The following is an 18,492-nucleotide window of genomic DNA, read 5'->3' as shown; positions in this document are numbered from 1 at the left end:
CACTAAACTAAAAACAAAATGGATCACAAATCTAAATATTAAAATATAAACAATCTGCCAGAAGAGAATAGGTAGAATTTTCAGAGACACAGGTGTAGGCAAAATTTTTCATGAACAAAACCACAATCACATGAGAAAAATGCAAAGAAACAATAACTGGGATCTCATCCTTCTAAAAATCTTTCGCACAGCAAAAGAAATCATCAACATAGTGAAAAGATGACCAACAGTGTGGGAAAAAGTTTTTGACAGCTCTTCTTCAGAAAAAGGACTAATACATAGAGCATATAAGAAACAGAAAAAAGTCAGTCCCTTCAAATTTAAAGATCTAATCCAAAAATGGGCATCTGAAATGAATAGATATTTCTCAGAAAAAGAAGTACAAATGGCAAGTAAATATATTAAAAATGTTCAACAACTGGTAATTCAAGAAATATAAATCAAAACAAGGTTTAGATTCCATCTCACTCAAGAAAGAATGACCATGAACAAGAAAATAACTATTAACGAATGCTAGCAGGGCTTTGGGGGAAAAGGAACACTTCATCACTGTTGGTAATAGCGTAGACTGGAAACCACTATGGAGATTCCTCACAAATCTAGGACTAAAGGTTGATTTTGACCTACCTATTCTCCTTCTAGGTATCTTCCCAGAAGAATTAAAAGCATACCCCAGCAATATATGTACACTATGTTTATAGCAGCAAATTTTATAACAGCTAAATACTGTAAGCAAACCAAATATCCATTAACTGATGAAAGGAAAAAAAATATATATATATATATCCCATCAGGAAAGATAAAAATTGAGACACTTATGACTAAATGGATGGACTTTGAGACCATAATTATAAGTGAAATAACACACATGTGAAATATCATATTCTCTCTGATGGAAAAAACTGAAAATATAAATAAGAACTAAATTGTACAATAGATATTGTGAACAAGAAGAAACTGTTCAAAAGGAAAAGAGAGCTAGGGTGGGGGAAGAGAAAGGAAAGAGGGAAAGACAAAATGAGTAAAGAATAAAATGAAAACAGCTTTATGAATGGGGAGATAAAGGGGGTTTAAAAGGAAGGAATGATTGTGGGAATAAAAAAGAGGAATCAATCTATATCTATATTAAAGTATAGGTACAAATTCCTTATAATGAATGTGTTCATCATTTTTACATAAATTGTAGCAATAAACATAAATTTAAAAATTAGTATAGCCAAAAAACTAAAAATATTATAGAAGCTATGAAATGGGGATGTTTTAACTATTAGGCTTAAAAATTATGTGTGTGATTTAAAAAGATTTTGTTGATTACTTAACATGGTTTGTTTTGTGTAAAATGTTATTATTAATTGATACCCCATGCAAAATGTAATGTTAAGGCTATCATAAAGAATTATATTTATATACTTGTTTTGTCTTATTATATTCTTATGAGTGTTTATAGCACAAAGTAATTATGTTTATCATGCAGGGTTAATACATATACACAATATCTTAATTATTTTTATGTACTATTCCTCTCTTCCTTCCCTGCCCCTTCCAATTTTGGTCTCCTTCCCATTTACAAAAGCTCTATTTCCATTCTTTCTTTTATTCTTTTATAACTATTTACTGGCCTCTCTTGGGAATATTTAAAATGTCAGGTTGCCTTTTCTCTGCCATACAAATATATACTAGCAGAATACAAATTTTTAATTTTGTTCTGTCAACACAATAAATAGAACTAAGATTGCCATGTCAAATGATTTTCATTTATTTTGCAGATTTATACTAAGGTCAATGTACCCAGTGTGAGAGAATTAAACTTCATTTATTTAAGAAATTCTCATTTTCATTTAGTTTTAAGCATTCTACTGACATGAACACAAGTGTTTAAAATGAAAAAAATTTCTCACACTAACAGTGAAAAGGTTAAACCATTTTTATTTTTACTATCACTGAGTCTAAGACAAGTATTATGTCATACACTACTTTGCTAACATTGAATACTATTGTAGAAGTTATCTATGGACAGATTTACAGTATACAAAAAGAAAACCTTAAACCTTTGGCATCAAGAACAAAAGTATAAAAGAGAACTATTACTATAGTAAAAGAATACTTTTCTTCCCTGAACTGAAAAATAAAAAGATCAAATCAGTTTTAAGAGGAAAATACAGAGAAATTAAATCAATAGGAATTTTATTTTTTCCTTTTGAACACTTTCTTTCCCTTTCATTATCATAATATCTATTGTACATTTTGGATCTTATTACTCTTTCAGTTTTTTGTTTATACTAGGGAGACAGTACGAAAGGAAGAAGCAAAAGGCTTATATGTGTATAGGTAGATGTGTGTGTGTGTATGTGTATACACAAGATAGATAACTATACTACTAATTTGTTGGTTCATCAGAAAGAACAGTCTATGTTTTCATTGTTTTTTTCATTATTTTTATGCCTAAACTTGTAACCTGAACAACTACTTCTAAGATACCAATATTCATTATATTAACTAGGTTCATTTCCTACTTTTTTTGAAATTCTGTATCATTTCTATCTTTGCTTATATTTTGCTTTTTAAAATAAAAAAAATTTAAAAAATAATTTTATTCAATAACCTAAAGAATAATGAAACAAAGTAAAAAATTTTTATGTGTATAACAATTTACTAAAAACTAATTATAAAGCAATGTTAAAGGGAAAGAACTTATTCATAATATACTAATAAAATCTATCAAACATCTTACAGCAAACTTAGCCAAAAAGACTATGACCTGAATGAAGGAAACTATTAGGTATGTAAGTCTGGAACCTGCATGTTTTATGATTTAAAGAATTAATCTCTCTCACTAATTCTTTTATACATGTTCTTCATAACAAACAGTATTCTTACAATATATAAAAATTTACTTCCTAACATAATACATTTCATTTTGTAAACATTCAATTATTATATGTGCGTGTTGAGGATAATCTTTCAATGCAAAGTACTATAATTAATGTATTACGTTGTTCTTTTCAAAAATCTTTCATTATTCTTTTACCACAATTTATAAGTCAGGTTATAGATGATATACAAAAATAATACTATCAAAAAGTCTAAGTCATATATTTTTAACAACTAGTCTGAGTCAGATTTTTTAATACAGTCAACCAGTTTATGTAATTAATAGTAATCCTTATATCACAATAACAGCTAGCACTTGGGTAACATTTGCCAGAAGCACATATTACTTCACATATAAATTATCTTATTTAAGATTCATTATAACTAAACTCATTTTGTAGTTGAGGAAACTGAGACACTAAAAGGTTAAATAATTTAACCAAGGTGACAGTGGCATTATCAGGATATGGAACCAAATAGCATGATTACAAAGCCAATACCAATATTATATTCTTCCATATCTAATATATATATATAATATTATATATATTATATGCAACAAAGTACTTCCATTAGTTATGCCATGTATTATAAAATTCCAAAGAAAATCCACAAATACATTTATATAATATTGACAACAATGTTAAACTGGCTTCATTAGGTTGATTTTTAAAATGCACACCACTGAAATACATTTAAAGCCTTATCCTTCACATATCAATCTATTTCCATCTTTTCTTTAATATTGTCATGAATTCTAAATTTTAACAAATCTATATTTTCTAGTTTTAAAAATGTGTTTTCTCAATAGGATGAACTAAAATGAAAGCAAGGTAATAAATTTATACCATTTATTTTTATAAATTGTTCAGTTAGGTAACTAAGATAGCCCTAAAAGATAAAAAATAACTTTTACAGATCACTTCACAATAGAAACCTCAGATACAGCAAAATATTATCATGCTAACTTCAGGAAATATGGAAACTAATAAGTATTTAAAGTGTCGTAAAACAACCAGACAATATGCAAGAGTAAGATAGGCATTTATCTTTCATTCCATTAAGTTTTCCACTGCATTGTGCCTCAACTTGCCAGATATGTAAAAGTAATAAAATTAATGTGGAATAACAGAACCTGTCTTAAACTACAAGAAAAATATCATCTCTGGAAAAAGGAATTCTCCTGCAGTGTTGGTGGGAGTATAGACTGGTATAACCATTGTGGAGGTCAGTCTGGAGATTTCTCAAAAAGCTGGGATTGGAAGTCCCATTTGTTCCAGCTATTCCACTTCTAGGCATATTCCCAGAAGAACTGAAAGCATCATACCACAGTGATATGTGTGCAGCTATGTTTATAGCAGCACAATTTGTAATCGCCAGATCTTGGAAACAACCCAAGTGTCCATCAACTGAGGAATGGATAAAAAAGTTGTGGTATTTTTATACAATGGAGTACTACTCAGCTATAAAAAGGATCACATTGAGATATTTATAAATAAATGGGCACAGCTTGAGACCATACTCATAAGTGAAATAAATCAAACTCACATGTGTGAATACCGAATAGTTTCCCTAGTGTAAGAAATGATTCAAATATATAAAAGTATGTGGTAATCATGATTCCCCATTATGTGGCCTTGAAGCCTTATAAAGTTTTAACTCATTAATTGAAATGGCTTTATTGTGGGCTGCTTAATATTATTGCCTGTGATGAAATGAACAGCTATTTTGAAAAACAAGACATCATAATAGCTAGTGCTGATTTAATATCATCTTGTTTTGAAGCCCCACCACACTGTTGCTCTTCTGTCTCCATTGGTTTTATCATGCTGTATCTTACTGGATTTTATTATATGTGATAGTATAAACAAAAATTTTTATAGGCAAAGAGATAATATAGAAACAATTGTTCATTTTCCATTAGCTGGTTCTAAATACCCTGTAATACTTTCATCCACTTGAATGGTTTCACACTGTCTTGATATGTTTGATGCTATAGTATATGAAGTTATATTCAAATATTTCAAGGAAAGAGACACTAGGGTAACTACTATTAAGTCGGGTTATTTGGTGGTGAAGCACTAGGTTGCTGAAACTGTCATGCTTTGACCTGTATTGTTATGTTTTATGTCCTCTTTTATCTCAATCTCCCCCTTATTCATTAAAAAAATATTTATTTTTTTATTAATTTTTTAATTAAGGGGAAATATCAAAAAAATTGGCAGGATATATTATACCGACTTTTTTGATTTCCTATTAACTTGATTTGAAGCCTATATTACTCCCACTATCTTGTTTTGACTGATAAGACTCTGTGCCGTTCTGTTTGATAGTATCAAGTTTGAGGGTATAGGCAACTACTCTGAAGGCAATAAGATTCATTATGATGCCCATTATGGTGTGACTATTACCTTTTTTTGAAGTCCTGTAATGTTTCCAATGTTTAGTTTTATTGGTCTTGTTCTGTACTGTTTTGTTCAATTTTTTATACCTAATTATATAGGCAATTCTTTTTAAGGAAGCAAGAGGCATTATGGTAACCATTGTTGATAACCTTGTACTCTGTTTTTACATCATGTGCTATGTCTATCCTTTGTTTTGACTAACTGCTTTGTTTTGTCATAGTTGGTTTTATTCTCTTCCCAAAAAAAGTAATAAGAAATATGGGAGTCATAAAACCCAAAATGTGTAAATTTTATTGTAAAAAAGAGAGGGGAAAAAAGTGCTCTAAAGGACACAACTGCAAGTGTGTTTAGGTGTGTTAAGATAGATGACCATATTACTGAGTTTTTGTTGGATCACGGAACAAAACTCCTTGCAGTCTCACTGTTTGAATGTCCACTTTGTATGCTTTAATCCTGTAATTTAAACATTTCTAAGATGATAATATGTAATCTATTAACTAGTGATTTCTTACCTTTTTTTGTAATTCTGTATTACTTGTACCCTTGTACTGTTTTGTTTTGTTTTGTTTTGTTTCCTTTTAAATAAAATAAAAAAAGAAAAATATCATCTCCAAAGGGAAACATATTTGGAAAGCTTCTGCCTGACAGAATGATAAAACCTACTATATGAATCGAAAGCATTTTAGAAATACAGTCAATCAAATGTCCCTTTTGCCTATGTGGACAAAAAAACTAAAATCATGATGTGCATCTGAGAGTGGATTCTTAAATACAAGACCAAAAATAAAAGAAACAAAAGAAAAATCACATGGACTGGGTTTCATGAAAACTGAAAACCTTTATGTATTAAAAGTCTCTATTTACGTCCTGGCAAAATACTAGAATAGGGCTCAGCAAACTTCTTCTGTAAAGGGCCAAACAGTAAATATTTTAGGCTTTGCATGAGACACATGGTCTCTGCTAACTAATGTATTCTGCCACTGTAGTACATATTTTCAAATGTAAATCAATGCACATGACTACTCTAATAAAACTTTATGGACACTTAAAAATTTTTAAAAAATAAGAGTCCCTATCAAGAAAGTAAAAATAGAACCTACAGAAAGGAAGAGAATATTTAAAAATTATGTATTAGATCAAAGCCAATATTTAGAATTAATAAAGTACTGTTGTAATCCCAAATCAAAAATGAAACAAAATCCATTTTTAAAATGAGAAAAAGCTTCAACATTTCTCTAAAGATGTTCCACAAATGGCAATTAGTGCAAAAATAGACACAACTCCTCAACATGTATTAATACACCCAAATTCACAGCAGCATTATTCACAATAGCCAAGAGATAGAAACAATTGAAGTGTCTCAAGTGGATAAATGGATAGAAATATATAAATATCACAAAATATAATACAGCTTTAAAAGGGAAGGACGTCCTGAACATACCAAAGATATTATACTAAGAGAAATAATCAAAATAGGATTAAAACCATATGGTTAACTATATGAAAACTATATGAGGTACTTAGAATAGTCAAAATCACAAAGACATTAAGTAGAATGGTGTTACCCAGGGATTGAAAGGAAGGGCAAAGGGAAAGTAACTGAATAGGTATAGAGGTATAGAGTTTTAGTTTTGCATGATGAGAAAAGTTTTGAGGATAATAATAATTGCTGCTTAACACTGTAAAGGCACGTAGTGCCACTGAACTATACACTTAAAAAATGGTTAAATCAGGTGTGTGGCACAAGCCTGTAATCCCAGGCTTGGGAGTCTAAGGCAAAGAGATCACAAATCTGAGGCGAGCCTGAGCAACTCATTGAGACTCTGTCTAGAGTAAAAATTTAAAAAGGGGTGGTGATATAGCTTAGTAGTAGAGGATTCATGCGTTCAAACTCCTCTCACTCTGAAAGAGGGTAAAATGACAAATTTCATTTGATATATACTTAACTATAATTTTAAAAATTAATTTTTTACAAGCAAAAGATTTGAATAGGTATTTCCCAAAGAAGATATGCAATAGTATACAATAGTGAATAAACACATGAAAGATCTTTAATATCATTTAATTACTAGGGAAATATAAATAAAAAAACACAGTGACTTCATACCCACTAGGATAGCTAAAATTAAAAAAATAAAATAACAAGTGTGGATGAAGTTATGGAGAATCTAGAAACATCTGTATTGCTTTTAGGAATATAAAATGGTGTAAGCACTAGCTACTAAGGAAAACAATTTGCAATTCCTCAAAAACACAGAATAACTAATACTATCAATCTGTTAGTTGATCAAAAAGAACATGTTGTGCTGTCATCTTATAACCTGAACAACTACTTCTAAGATAACAATATGCACTATATTAACTATGTTAATTTCCTAATTACTGGGACTCAAACTCACTCTTGGCAGACATGCTTCTACACTGCTGAGCTAAATCCCCAGTCCCTAATGTTTCTTTTCAAATTCTGTACTATTTCTAGATTTTTTTGTTTTGCTTTTCAAAATAAAAAAAAATTTAAAACACAGAATTACTACATGACCCAGAAATTCCACTTATAGGTATATACACAAAAGAAGTGATTAGTCGCTTTCAAGGGCTAGTACAGTAATATTTACAACAGGATTCACAGCAGCCAAAAGATTGAAAAAATCTAAATGCCCATGAATGACTAAATAAATACAGTGGTATACAAATACAAAAAATAGTACTCAGTCATAAAAATAAATGTATTGATAGACATTATAATGAGATATATACTAAATGAAAGAAGTCAGTCACAATAAATATCCAAGATGAGTAAATTCTTAAAGACAGAAAGTAGATTAATAATTCCCATGACCTGGGTTGACTGCTTAATTAATATATGGTTCTCTTTGCTATGGTTAAAATAGTTATAAAGAAGATAAAAATGATGGTCATTTTAAATGTACTAAATGCAACTGGGTTGTATACTTGAAAAAGCTAAATTTGTTATTGAATTTCATCTTGAATTAAAAATGCAATGGTCTAGAATTGGGACTATGGATAGAAGCACTGTTATGAATATAAACAGAAATATACTAAGTAAATTATGGAACAAAAACCTGATTGACTCATATATAATCGATTTATACAATAAGTTAAAAAGTGTACATGGAATCATTTTCCTGCAGATATCAGGAAACATACACAATTATACATTAAATGAAGGATAGTTGAGAGATATAAGACATCTCAGAGTTCCGATACCAGGGATCGAACTCACCACCTCATGCTTGCCAGGCAGGCACTTATGCCACTGAGCTAAATCCCAGGCCCTATATTTTCTTAAATTGCATAAATTATATATTAAAATATAAAAATTATCAGTCTAAAATACACTTTTCTTCCAGTGAAATTCTTGGCTCAGTGGTTTAAAAAAATTGTTATAAAACCTTTCATCATTTTATTAAATAAGCATGAAATAACAAAACACTATGCCTCTAGTAGGTGGGTTCTAAATTTTGTGAATTCTAGTGTACCTACAATGATTGTGCCTTGTATAATTACTGGACACATACTCAACTTCTAGATATTATCTACTGGATCAATCCTATCCATATTGATGAAAATTCTACGGTGAGTGAAGAGTCAATTGCAGGGAGCAACTGAACTGCAGCCGAGCCAGAGATTGGTAAATTCCTTGGAACTAGAGCAAAGCCAGCCTTAGGAACATGGAAAGCCAAAGGCAGAGCGTGTAAACAAGCTGACCTCTAGCTCAGCTGCATATCAGCAGATGTCTGGCCTTGGTTTTCCTCTCTGTTAATTCTAGCACAGTGAGCCCTAAGAATGTTTCACTGTCAATGTTCTAAGCAAAATACTGAGACCTTGCATTTTCGACCATCGTGTGCTTCCCTCCTTTTTACTGTGTACAATGATGCAGACCATTCTGGGTTGTTTCTGCCTCTTGAGCCGAGAGGTCACATCCCACCCAGCCCCAGCTTCTGTTTTATTGTGTCTCCTCTCTTTTACTAATCTCCCAGCACTACCTTTCAGGACCTCACAGGCTGCATGGGATGTGGCATTCAATGAGTAAATTAAACATTTTTTTCCTTACTAGCCATATGATCTTAGGTGTTTCACTTAATTTCTTTATGCACTTGTTTCCACACATAAAACTGGGATAAAAGTAACATCTGCCATAGAGTTGTAAGTTAATATGAAGTTCTTTATATGGTTTAGACAGAAGTACTTTGTCTGAGGGACAGTTCACTAAGATTTTTTCCCAGTGTGTGGGTTTACTTTTCACTATGGAGACTTCTTTTGATGCGCAGAAACTTTTTAATAAGATGTGATCCCAGTTATTAATTCTGGGAAATATTTCCCATGCGGTTTGATTCCTGTTCATGAATTCTCTATCTACCCCTATGTCTTCAAGGTTTTTACCCAATTTGACTCCCAAAAGATTTAGTGTTTCTGTTTTAAAATGCAGATCTTTGATCCATTTAGATTTTAATTTAGTACATGGTGATAGGCATGGGTCTAGTTTTAGTTTTTGGCCTATGGAGAGCCAGTTTTTCCAACACCATTTATTAAAGAGACTGTCATTCTTCCAGTGAACCTGTTTGGCCCCTTTATCAAAGATAAAGTGGTTGAGTGCACTTGTAATTGTGTTTGTATCTTCTAATCTATTCCATTAATCTTTGGCTCTATTTTTATTCTAGTACCACATTGATTTTACCACAGTTGCTTTCTAGTATAACTTCAAGTCAGGGATTGTGATGCCTCCTGCCTTGCCTTTGCTGCTTAGAACTGTCTTTGCTATTCTAGGTCTCTTCTGATGAATTTGAGGAGTGATTTCTCTAGATCTATGAGGTATGTTGATGGTATTTTTATTGGGGTTGCATTGAATCTGTATAATATTTTTGGGAGAATGGCCATTTTCACAATATTTATTCTTCCTATCCATGAGCAAGGGATGTCCTTCCATTTTCTGAGATAAAGAATTTTAAAAAATCAGATCCCCAAAATTCAAAGATCCAATCTAAAAATGGGCATCTGAGATGAATACACAATTCTCAGATGAAGAAATGGTAAAAAAATACATGAAAAAATGTTCATCATCATTACTCATTAGAGAAATGCAATTTAAAACCACACTGAGATTCCATCTCACTCCTGAAAGAATGGCCAGGATCAAGAAAACTACCAACAACAAATGCTGAAGAGGCTGTGGGGGAAAAGGAACTCTTCTGCACTATTGGTGGGAGGTAGACTGGTGCAACCACTGTGGAAATCTCAGTCTGGAGATTTCTCAAAAAGCTGAGATTGGAAGTCTCATTTGACCCAGCTATTCCACTTCTAGGCATATTCCCAGAAGAACTGAAAACATCATACCACAGTGATATATGTGCACCCATGTTTATAGCAGCACAATTTGTAATAGCCAGATTTTGGAAACAACCTAAGTGTCCATCAACTGAGGAACGGATAAAAAAGATATGGTATTTTTATACAATGGAGTACTACTCAGCTATAAAGAATGATCACATTGAGATATTTATAAATAAATGGACACAGCCTTAGACCATACTCATAAGTGAAATATATATCAAACTCACATGTATAATTACTGAATAGTTTCCCTAGTGTAAGAAATAGTAAGAATATATAAAAATATGTGGTAATCATGATTCCCCATTATATTGCTTTGAAGTCTTATAATGTTTTCATTCATTAGTTAGAATGGTTTTATTCTGGGTTGTTTGATTTTATTATCTGTGATGGTATGAACAGCTGTTTTGAAGAAAACAAGACATTATAATACCTAGTGCTGATTTAATAACATCTTGTTTTGAAGTTCCACCAAGTGGAGTAAAGTTTTGTTCTTCTGTCTCCATCAGTTTTATCATGTCGTATCTTATTGGATTTTATTATATGTGATAGTATAAACAAAATTTTTTATGACAAGGAGATAATATAGTAACCATTGTTTCTTTTCTGTTAGTTGGATCTGAAAACCCTATAGCACTTTCATTTTCCTGAATGGTTTTACACTGTCTTGCTATGTTTGATACTATAGTGTATGAAGGTATACTCAAATATTTCAAGGAAAGAGACAGTATGGTAGCTACTGTTATGTCAGGTTGTCTTGTGATGAAACAATATATTGCTTAAATTGTTTTGTTCTGACCTCTTTTTATCTTTTATTTTAATTTTTTTTAAATAAAAAAGTTAATATGAAGTAATGAATATAAAGTACAGTGCCTAAAACATAGAAAATGCTAAATGGCAGCCAATTTATTTACATTGGACTTCAATTGGGTCACATCATTGCATATCATAACCTTTCTATCACCTGTTTGCCTGAGCAAATTTGACTCAAAGACTGAATCAGTTTGTTGTTACCTTGTGTGTCAAGCCTGAGTATTACAGTCACTCAGAAAACCTAAAAAGAACAAGTGTCCAAAATTGACCTTATAATCTCAGATCAAATACTGATTTAATGGTTTTAGGAAATAGCCCAGACATCCGTATTTTTACAAGTTAGTGTTAAAAATTTATGGAGATCAGACCCAGTCTACTCCCTCTGAAAGATCTCTTTCCATAGTCAACAGCTGGAGTTCTTCATGAAATCCTATATAAGCAATCCCCCGACATTTTTTTGTACTCATGTCCTTGCACTTGCCAGGCAGGCACTTGGGCTACTGAACTATATCCCCTGCCCCTGAAATCCCCATTTAAAGAAAGAAGACAATACAAATTGATATGGCAGGGTCAAATTTAGAGATTAAAAAAGGATTATGATAAAATTTTACTTTAAAAGAAAATTGAGAAGATAAAATATTCTTCGAGAAGAGAAGAACTGCCAGGGGTTTAGCTAGTGGCATAAGTGCAGTGTGAGGTCGTGAGTTTATTTCCTGATACAAAAAGAAAGAAAGAAAGAAAGAAAGAAAGAAAGAAAGAAAGAAAGAAAGAAAGAAAGAAAGAAAGAGAAAAGAGAGAAAGGAAGGAAGAAAGGAAGGAGAAAGAGAGAAAGAAAAAGAAAGAGAAAAAGAGAAAGAAAGAAAGATGAGAAAGAAAGAAAGAAAGAAAGAAAGAAAGAACCAGTAAAGTAGAGAGGAAGACAGATGAAAGTGGATCTTAATGAATAAAAGTGTGACACTAATATTTATACACTAGTATTTATAATGCCCTTTTCATGTACACCAACTTCTAAGGCAATATTACAGATACTCTCATTTGATCTTTAAAACAACTCAGTGAGATACTATCATATATCCTGTACACATGAGGAAAATGTTAGTTACTAAAGGTCATGCACTGAAACAGTGAACATTTGAAATGTTAGCCCAGTATTAATTTAAAACCCATTTTCTTAAACACCGTGATATACTGCTGCACTGTACAAAACTACACATTACATTGTGTGAGAGATATACGTACAATCTTTAATCATGTCCATTTCAGAAATCAATACAAGGACCTACTTGTTGCAAAGTGAACTATCAGCAGTGATAATTTTTCAACAGTGAGATTACAAGTAATTCTATTTGAGTGCCTTTGATGAATTTCCTGTAATATATATGTATGCATTAATTGAAAAAATCATATTTTAAAGCAGATATATCACAGAAGTTTTATGCTTCACATGTTCTCTAACAAATTTATATTACTTTCCAAAAATACTGAAATTGAAAGGAAACATTTTTCTTTAGCAATATATATATATATATATATATATATATATATATATATTATTCACAAAAGTTACCTCTTTGTGAATTTTCTTTCAATATATTTTCAACATTTCAAGATATTTCCATTTAATATCTTTAATACATTGAAGCAAAAGAGAAATACCTGTACACTGTCCTCCATTGGTTGGATCTCCATAATAACCTGGCATGCAGTCTTGACACTGTTTCCCTGTAGTTAGGTTTTTACACTGTTCGCACACATTATTATTGATGCAAGTGCTATGTCCATTACACTGGCAAGCTAGAAAAGAGCAAAAATCATTACAAATATCTACATAACAACAGCAATCAATAATAGCTAACAAGATATAACTTATTATAAAAATCTGGATCCTAGCAAAGTCCAAAGAGCATTTCTCAAGTTTATTTAATGCCTAATTCATGTATCTCAAACTACTAATGTAAGGCAATAAATCAATAAATTGCATGCCAAAATTTTATCTTAATCTCTATAACAGCAAGAAAGAGAGATAACATGAAACATAAAAAATTACAACTAACCAGGAAAACATTTCTTAAAGATTCATATGGCTGGTATGGCTATTAAGTTACATATAAAACAATTATATAGTTTTGATAAAGAATTATGAGTCAAAATATATTTGAACATAACAAAAAATTAATAAATATAAAAAATTATGTGACAAAAATCTTTACTTCAAGAAGATAACTTAACTAGGTATAGTGGTGCATGCCTGTAATCCCAGGAGCACTGCAAGTTCAAACTTTACCTGTATAACTTAAAGACTTAGTTTAAGTCTCAGACTATAAAATAATAAGAACCGGAAATGTAGCTCAGTGCAAAGGTCTTGGGTTTGATCCTCAGTACTACTATGAATAAATAAATAAATACATAAATAAATAGTAAAATGAATAAAAATAGAACTTTCAAATTACTTTGCACATGTACTATATCTTGTTTAGACAAGAAAATTTTGAAGTTTAACTGAAATGCATTTTAATTTGAAATAAATAGAATCAAATTTAAAATATGTTCTTTTTCATGTCTTCATGAATCACATTCAATGTATTTTGATATTCATATTATAGCAGAATCAAACATTTCAAAACAAATATAAAGTTCATGTCTATGTAAAGTATAATGACTCTGTGAAACACTGAGCCGTTCAGTAACTGCTTGTGCAGACAGATGTCATCACCCTTATCACCCATATAAGCATCATAATTATTACAACTAAGGCAGCAGCTAGCATTTCATTGAGCTCTCTCTCACTCTGTCCAGGAAAGCGAGTATTCCACCAATATCAGTTTATGACTGCATCTATTCTCACTGGTCAGTGTACATTTTGCATCAATTTTTACAGAGCATAAATACATGCTCAGATAGAGTAGCAAAAAGTAAAATGAGTTATCTGATACCAAAATCAGTGTTGTGGAGAAGCTACTATTTTTACTATCATTTGTAAGATGAAGCACTTTAGGTTAAATAACTACCCAAAGTCCACAGCTAATCAGTGATAGAATTAAATATATAATCAGGAAATCTGACCAAGAAAATAAGGCACTAAATATCATATAAAATTGTCACTTGTATGCAATAGATTTGAAAATGAGATAGATATGCCATAGGGTCAGCAACATAAATTAGCTTCAAAGAGTAAATAAACACACACAAAGAAAGATTAAAACCAAATAACTATATTTTACAGAAATATTCAGAAACACAATTCTGTCTAAATATAGTTACTGAAATGACATGAAATATTTATATAAATATGTTAAGGTAATTTTCATCTTTATGAATATGAGAAAATGATATAGTTATTAAACTATATCATAATACAACTAAAAGACAATTTATTTATAGGGGATATGTTTATGATAAGTTAAGTAAAACAACTACTTTTTGAAACAAATATGCCTCTCAAAAGGTTAATGCTCACATTTCATTCACTAAGATCACATTTCAATAGCAAATTCGTATTACTTTTATAAGAAATAATGCTGTTGTTAAAATTCTTAGTCTTTAAGTATTATGCTTAACAGGTTAAGATACTATTTCACAGAAAATTTATTAAGCAGTACCATTAATTAATTCATTCAGGTAAAAGCAAAAAACATATTTGAGTATACAGTACATACAAAGTATTATTTTATAATACTTTATAACAGTTTGTGTATAAGACACAGTTTGTGTATAAGATACAAACTAAGATTTCTCTATATATAGTATTTCATGAAATTTCTGGCCATGTGAAGGAATCATTGGTAGAGAGTATATTAAATTTTGAATAAGAGAGTTGAATTGAACTCTCACAACTAAAATCCTTCTCATAGATTAACTCTGAAATAAGGAGATTATCTAAGGATAACAAAATCATAGGTATAGTATAGCTACACAAAAAATTAGACAATAGTAATCTATACTGTCTCTGAAATATAAAAGAAGACCTCTGGCATAATATCACTCAAGTTTTCTTTCCTAAATGAGTCAGATTTTGAAGACAAGCATAGCCACAGAGCAGTTAAGAAGTATATCACTAGAAGACAAAGTAGATAGAAATATTGAAGATACAGGAGTAAGCAGAGTTGATGAAAAAAAAAAACACAAACCACATTCTGAACCTCAAAGAATCAACAAATGGAATCTCTTATTTAAAAGTTTTTGTACTTCGAAAGAAATCACCAACACAGTGAGAAGAAAATTGTAAGAATGGGAAAGAATTTTAGCCAGCTGTCCCTCCAATAAAGGACTTATATTTAGAACATATAAAGAACTGAAAAACATCAGGCTTCCCAAATTCAAAGACCCAATCCAAAAGTGGGCATCAGAGATGAACACACACTTCTCAGATGAAGAAATACAAATGGCACGTAAAAACATAAAGATATGTTCTGCATCACTGGTAATTTGAGAAAAGCAAATTGAAACAACACTGAGATTCCATCTCACTCTAGAAAGAACGGCTGCCATCAAGAAATGAACAAATATTGGCAGGGCTGTGGGGGGAAAAGAATACTTCTCCACTGTTGGTGGGAGTGTAGACTAGTTCAACCATTGTGGAAAACAGTATGGATTTCTCAAAAAATTAGGATTGAAAGTCTCAATCCAGCTATTCCCCTTCTGGGTATTTTCCCAGAAAAATTGAAAATGTCATGCTACAGTGATATATGTGCACCCATGTTTAGAGCAGCACAATCTGTAATAGCTAAATCTTGAAAACAATCCAAATGCCCAACAACTGTACAATGGATAAAAAAGATGTGGTAACTTTATACAATGAAATATTACTCAACTATAAAAAAACATTATTTTGAGGTAAATTTATAGGTAAATGGAATCAACTTGAGACCATACTTGTAAGTGAAATAAATCAAACTCACATTTATAAATATTGTACCGTCTCCCTAGTACAAAGAAAAATAATAAAGATTAAAAACTGAAAGAATGATAAGATCCTAAATGCACAATAGATATTGTAATAATGAAAGGGAAAGAAAGTATTCAAAAGGAAAGAACTGGGATAGGAGAAAGGAGAAAATGAAGAAAGGAAAATATTACATATGTATATAGGTATAAATACACAAATGTATGTAAGCAAGATACCTATACTACTAATCTCTGTAAGTTCCTGAAAAAGAACAGCTTCTGCTGTCATTATTTGATTGTTTCACCTTTTTTTGTGCCTAGATATTGTAACCTGAACAACTTCTAAGATAACAATATGCAACATACTAACTAGTGTTAATATACTTTTTGTAAAAATTCACTATCATTTCTATCTTTTTTTCTGTTTTGCTTTTTAAAGTAAATAAAAAAGAAGTACATCACTGGTTTATATGTCCATATAACTATTTGAAACTGAGATCTGAGGACATCCAATGAATTGGATATATCAAGCAGAAAGCTGCTATAATTTAGATTTAACTGTAAGAAAAATTTACAGTCAAAAAAACTAATCATTCTCATAGCCTACAACTAGTTTAGTATCAGTGGCAAAGGAAAAAGAATGTTATAAAAAGTTGTACCCACATTTAACAATTATATCAAACATGGATGAGGACAAGATTGACTATGATTATGTTTTATTACTCTTTCCAATAAGAATGTTCACTGATAGTCAATGTAAGTTTACTTCTAATAATTTTTCCAGAATATGCTGTTATTATAGCCTAACGAAAGAGCATGAATAAAAATTTTAAAAAGCTATCTATTTTATTTACATTTTAAGACCAGCCCAGATGACTTCTCAATGATGGCTATACAAACATAAAATAAACAGAAAGACATAAGCAGATGTGCAAAATTTAAAAATAACTTTTGATAATCTCTATAAATTTCAAAAATACATACATCAGAATCAAAGGGAAAACTGTCCAAAACACTTTCAATACATAGCCTACTTTAAAGGAAGTGAGAATTATCAGGTGCCAACATGAAGCAGAGATTCAAAACAAAAAAGGTCTGGAATAAACAAGCAAGCTCTGGCAAGCAAAGATTTCACAAGGTAGGAAAGCTATGAGATAAAATTGCTGGCATCCTTAAGAAAAGGAGTTAAATTGAACCATGTTCATAAAGTGAATCCATCAACTGTAACAACTGTGTGTGAAAAAGGCACTAACACACATCATAAGCCCAAAGAGAAAACAACCAAAATCCCACAGTATTATGTGTATGAAAGGGAAAAATCACATGTAGTAACTTAAAGCCTCTGCTAGGTATTATGTGATGGATTGAAATTCACATTGTCCATAGAAAAGAGAAATTCCAAAATCAAACACTAATATAAAATCTACCCTTCAAGAAGAAAATATTACAGACTTACAAAAACAGATGCGTGTGGCCCCCTTTAGATATCTGAACAACCTAAGTCACATAAATATACTGCAAAACAGTGAGTAGGTTTTGTTTTTGTTTTTTACTGTAAACAACTAGATAGTAGTAAGTATTATGGTGCTGCAAGCTGTCTAGTCTCTGTCAGTTACTCCTTTCTGCAATTATAGTGCAAAAGAAACCATATACAACGTACAGGTGAGAACAGCTGTATTTAAATAAAAAATTCTTTAAACAATTAGGTGGCAGACTATATTTGACTTCTGGGCATTGGTACACCAACCTGACATGGAAGCAAAAGCATTCACTAAGTTATATCTCACAGTGAAAAATTACAAAAAAACCACAAAGAAGAATCAGGAAAAATTACAGAAATAATAAAAATAAGAAATGATATGCAAGCACTTAAGTAAAATAATGAGTAGAAAATAATAAAAAATATTCTAATTAAAGATAGAAGTACTTTAAATAAATTTAAAGATGTAAAGGACGGTGTAATAATAATGTCTCACCAAATAAAGCATATCATCAGATACAAAAATAATTAAAAAGAATAAAAGAAAAAGTACAAAAATAGTAAAAAGTACAACACTTAAAAATACAATAGAAGAATTCAACAGTAGAGTTAAACAGGCAAAAAGAAATATTATCAAGTTCAAAGGTAGATAAATAGAGATTATATAATCTAAAATAAGAATGAAAC

The 18,492-nt window shown here is 30.8% G+C and overlaps 1 protein-coding gene across 8 annotated transcripts in view; it reads right to left on the bottom strand.

Moving 5' to 3' along the window:
- The window catches only part of Atrnl1 (attractin like 1), an 833,524-nt gene that overhangs the window by 580,548 nt on the left and 234,484 nt on the right, over positions 1-18,492 (bottom strand). For all 8 annotated transcript variants that reach the window (XM_063244803.1, XM_063244801.1, XM_063244808.1 and 5 more), the window contains exon 19: positions 13,098-13,235. In XM_063244803.1, coding sequence (XP_063100873.1) covers positions 13,098-13,235 — 138 coding nt within the window. The remainder of the gene's footprint in view (positions 1-13,097; positions 13,236-18,492) is intronic.

This window comes from Cavia porcellus, unplaced genomic scaffold (assembly GCF_034190915.1).
Source record: "Cavia porcellus strain 051 isolate PalLab524CR breed Dunkin Hartley unplaced genomic scaffold, mCavPor4.1 scaffold_2, whole genome shotgun sequence".
In the NCBI taxonomy this organism is placed as follows: domain Eukaryota; kingdom Metazoa; phylum Chordata; class Mammalia; order Rodentia; family Caviidae; genus Cavia; species Cavia porcellus.
The sequence above is the reverse complement of the archived record's forward strand: the minus strand, read 5'-3'. Positions and strand labels throughout refer to the sequence as shown.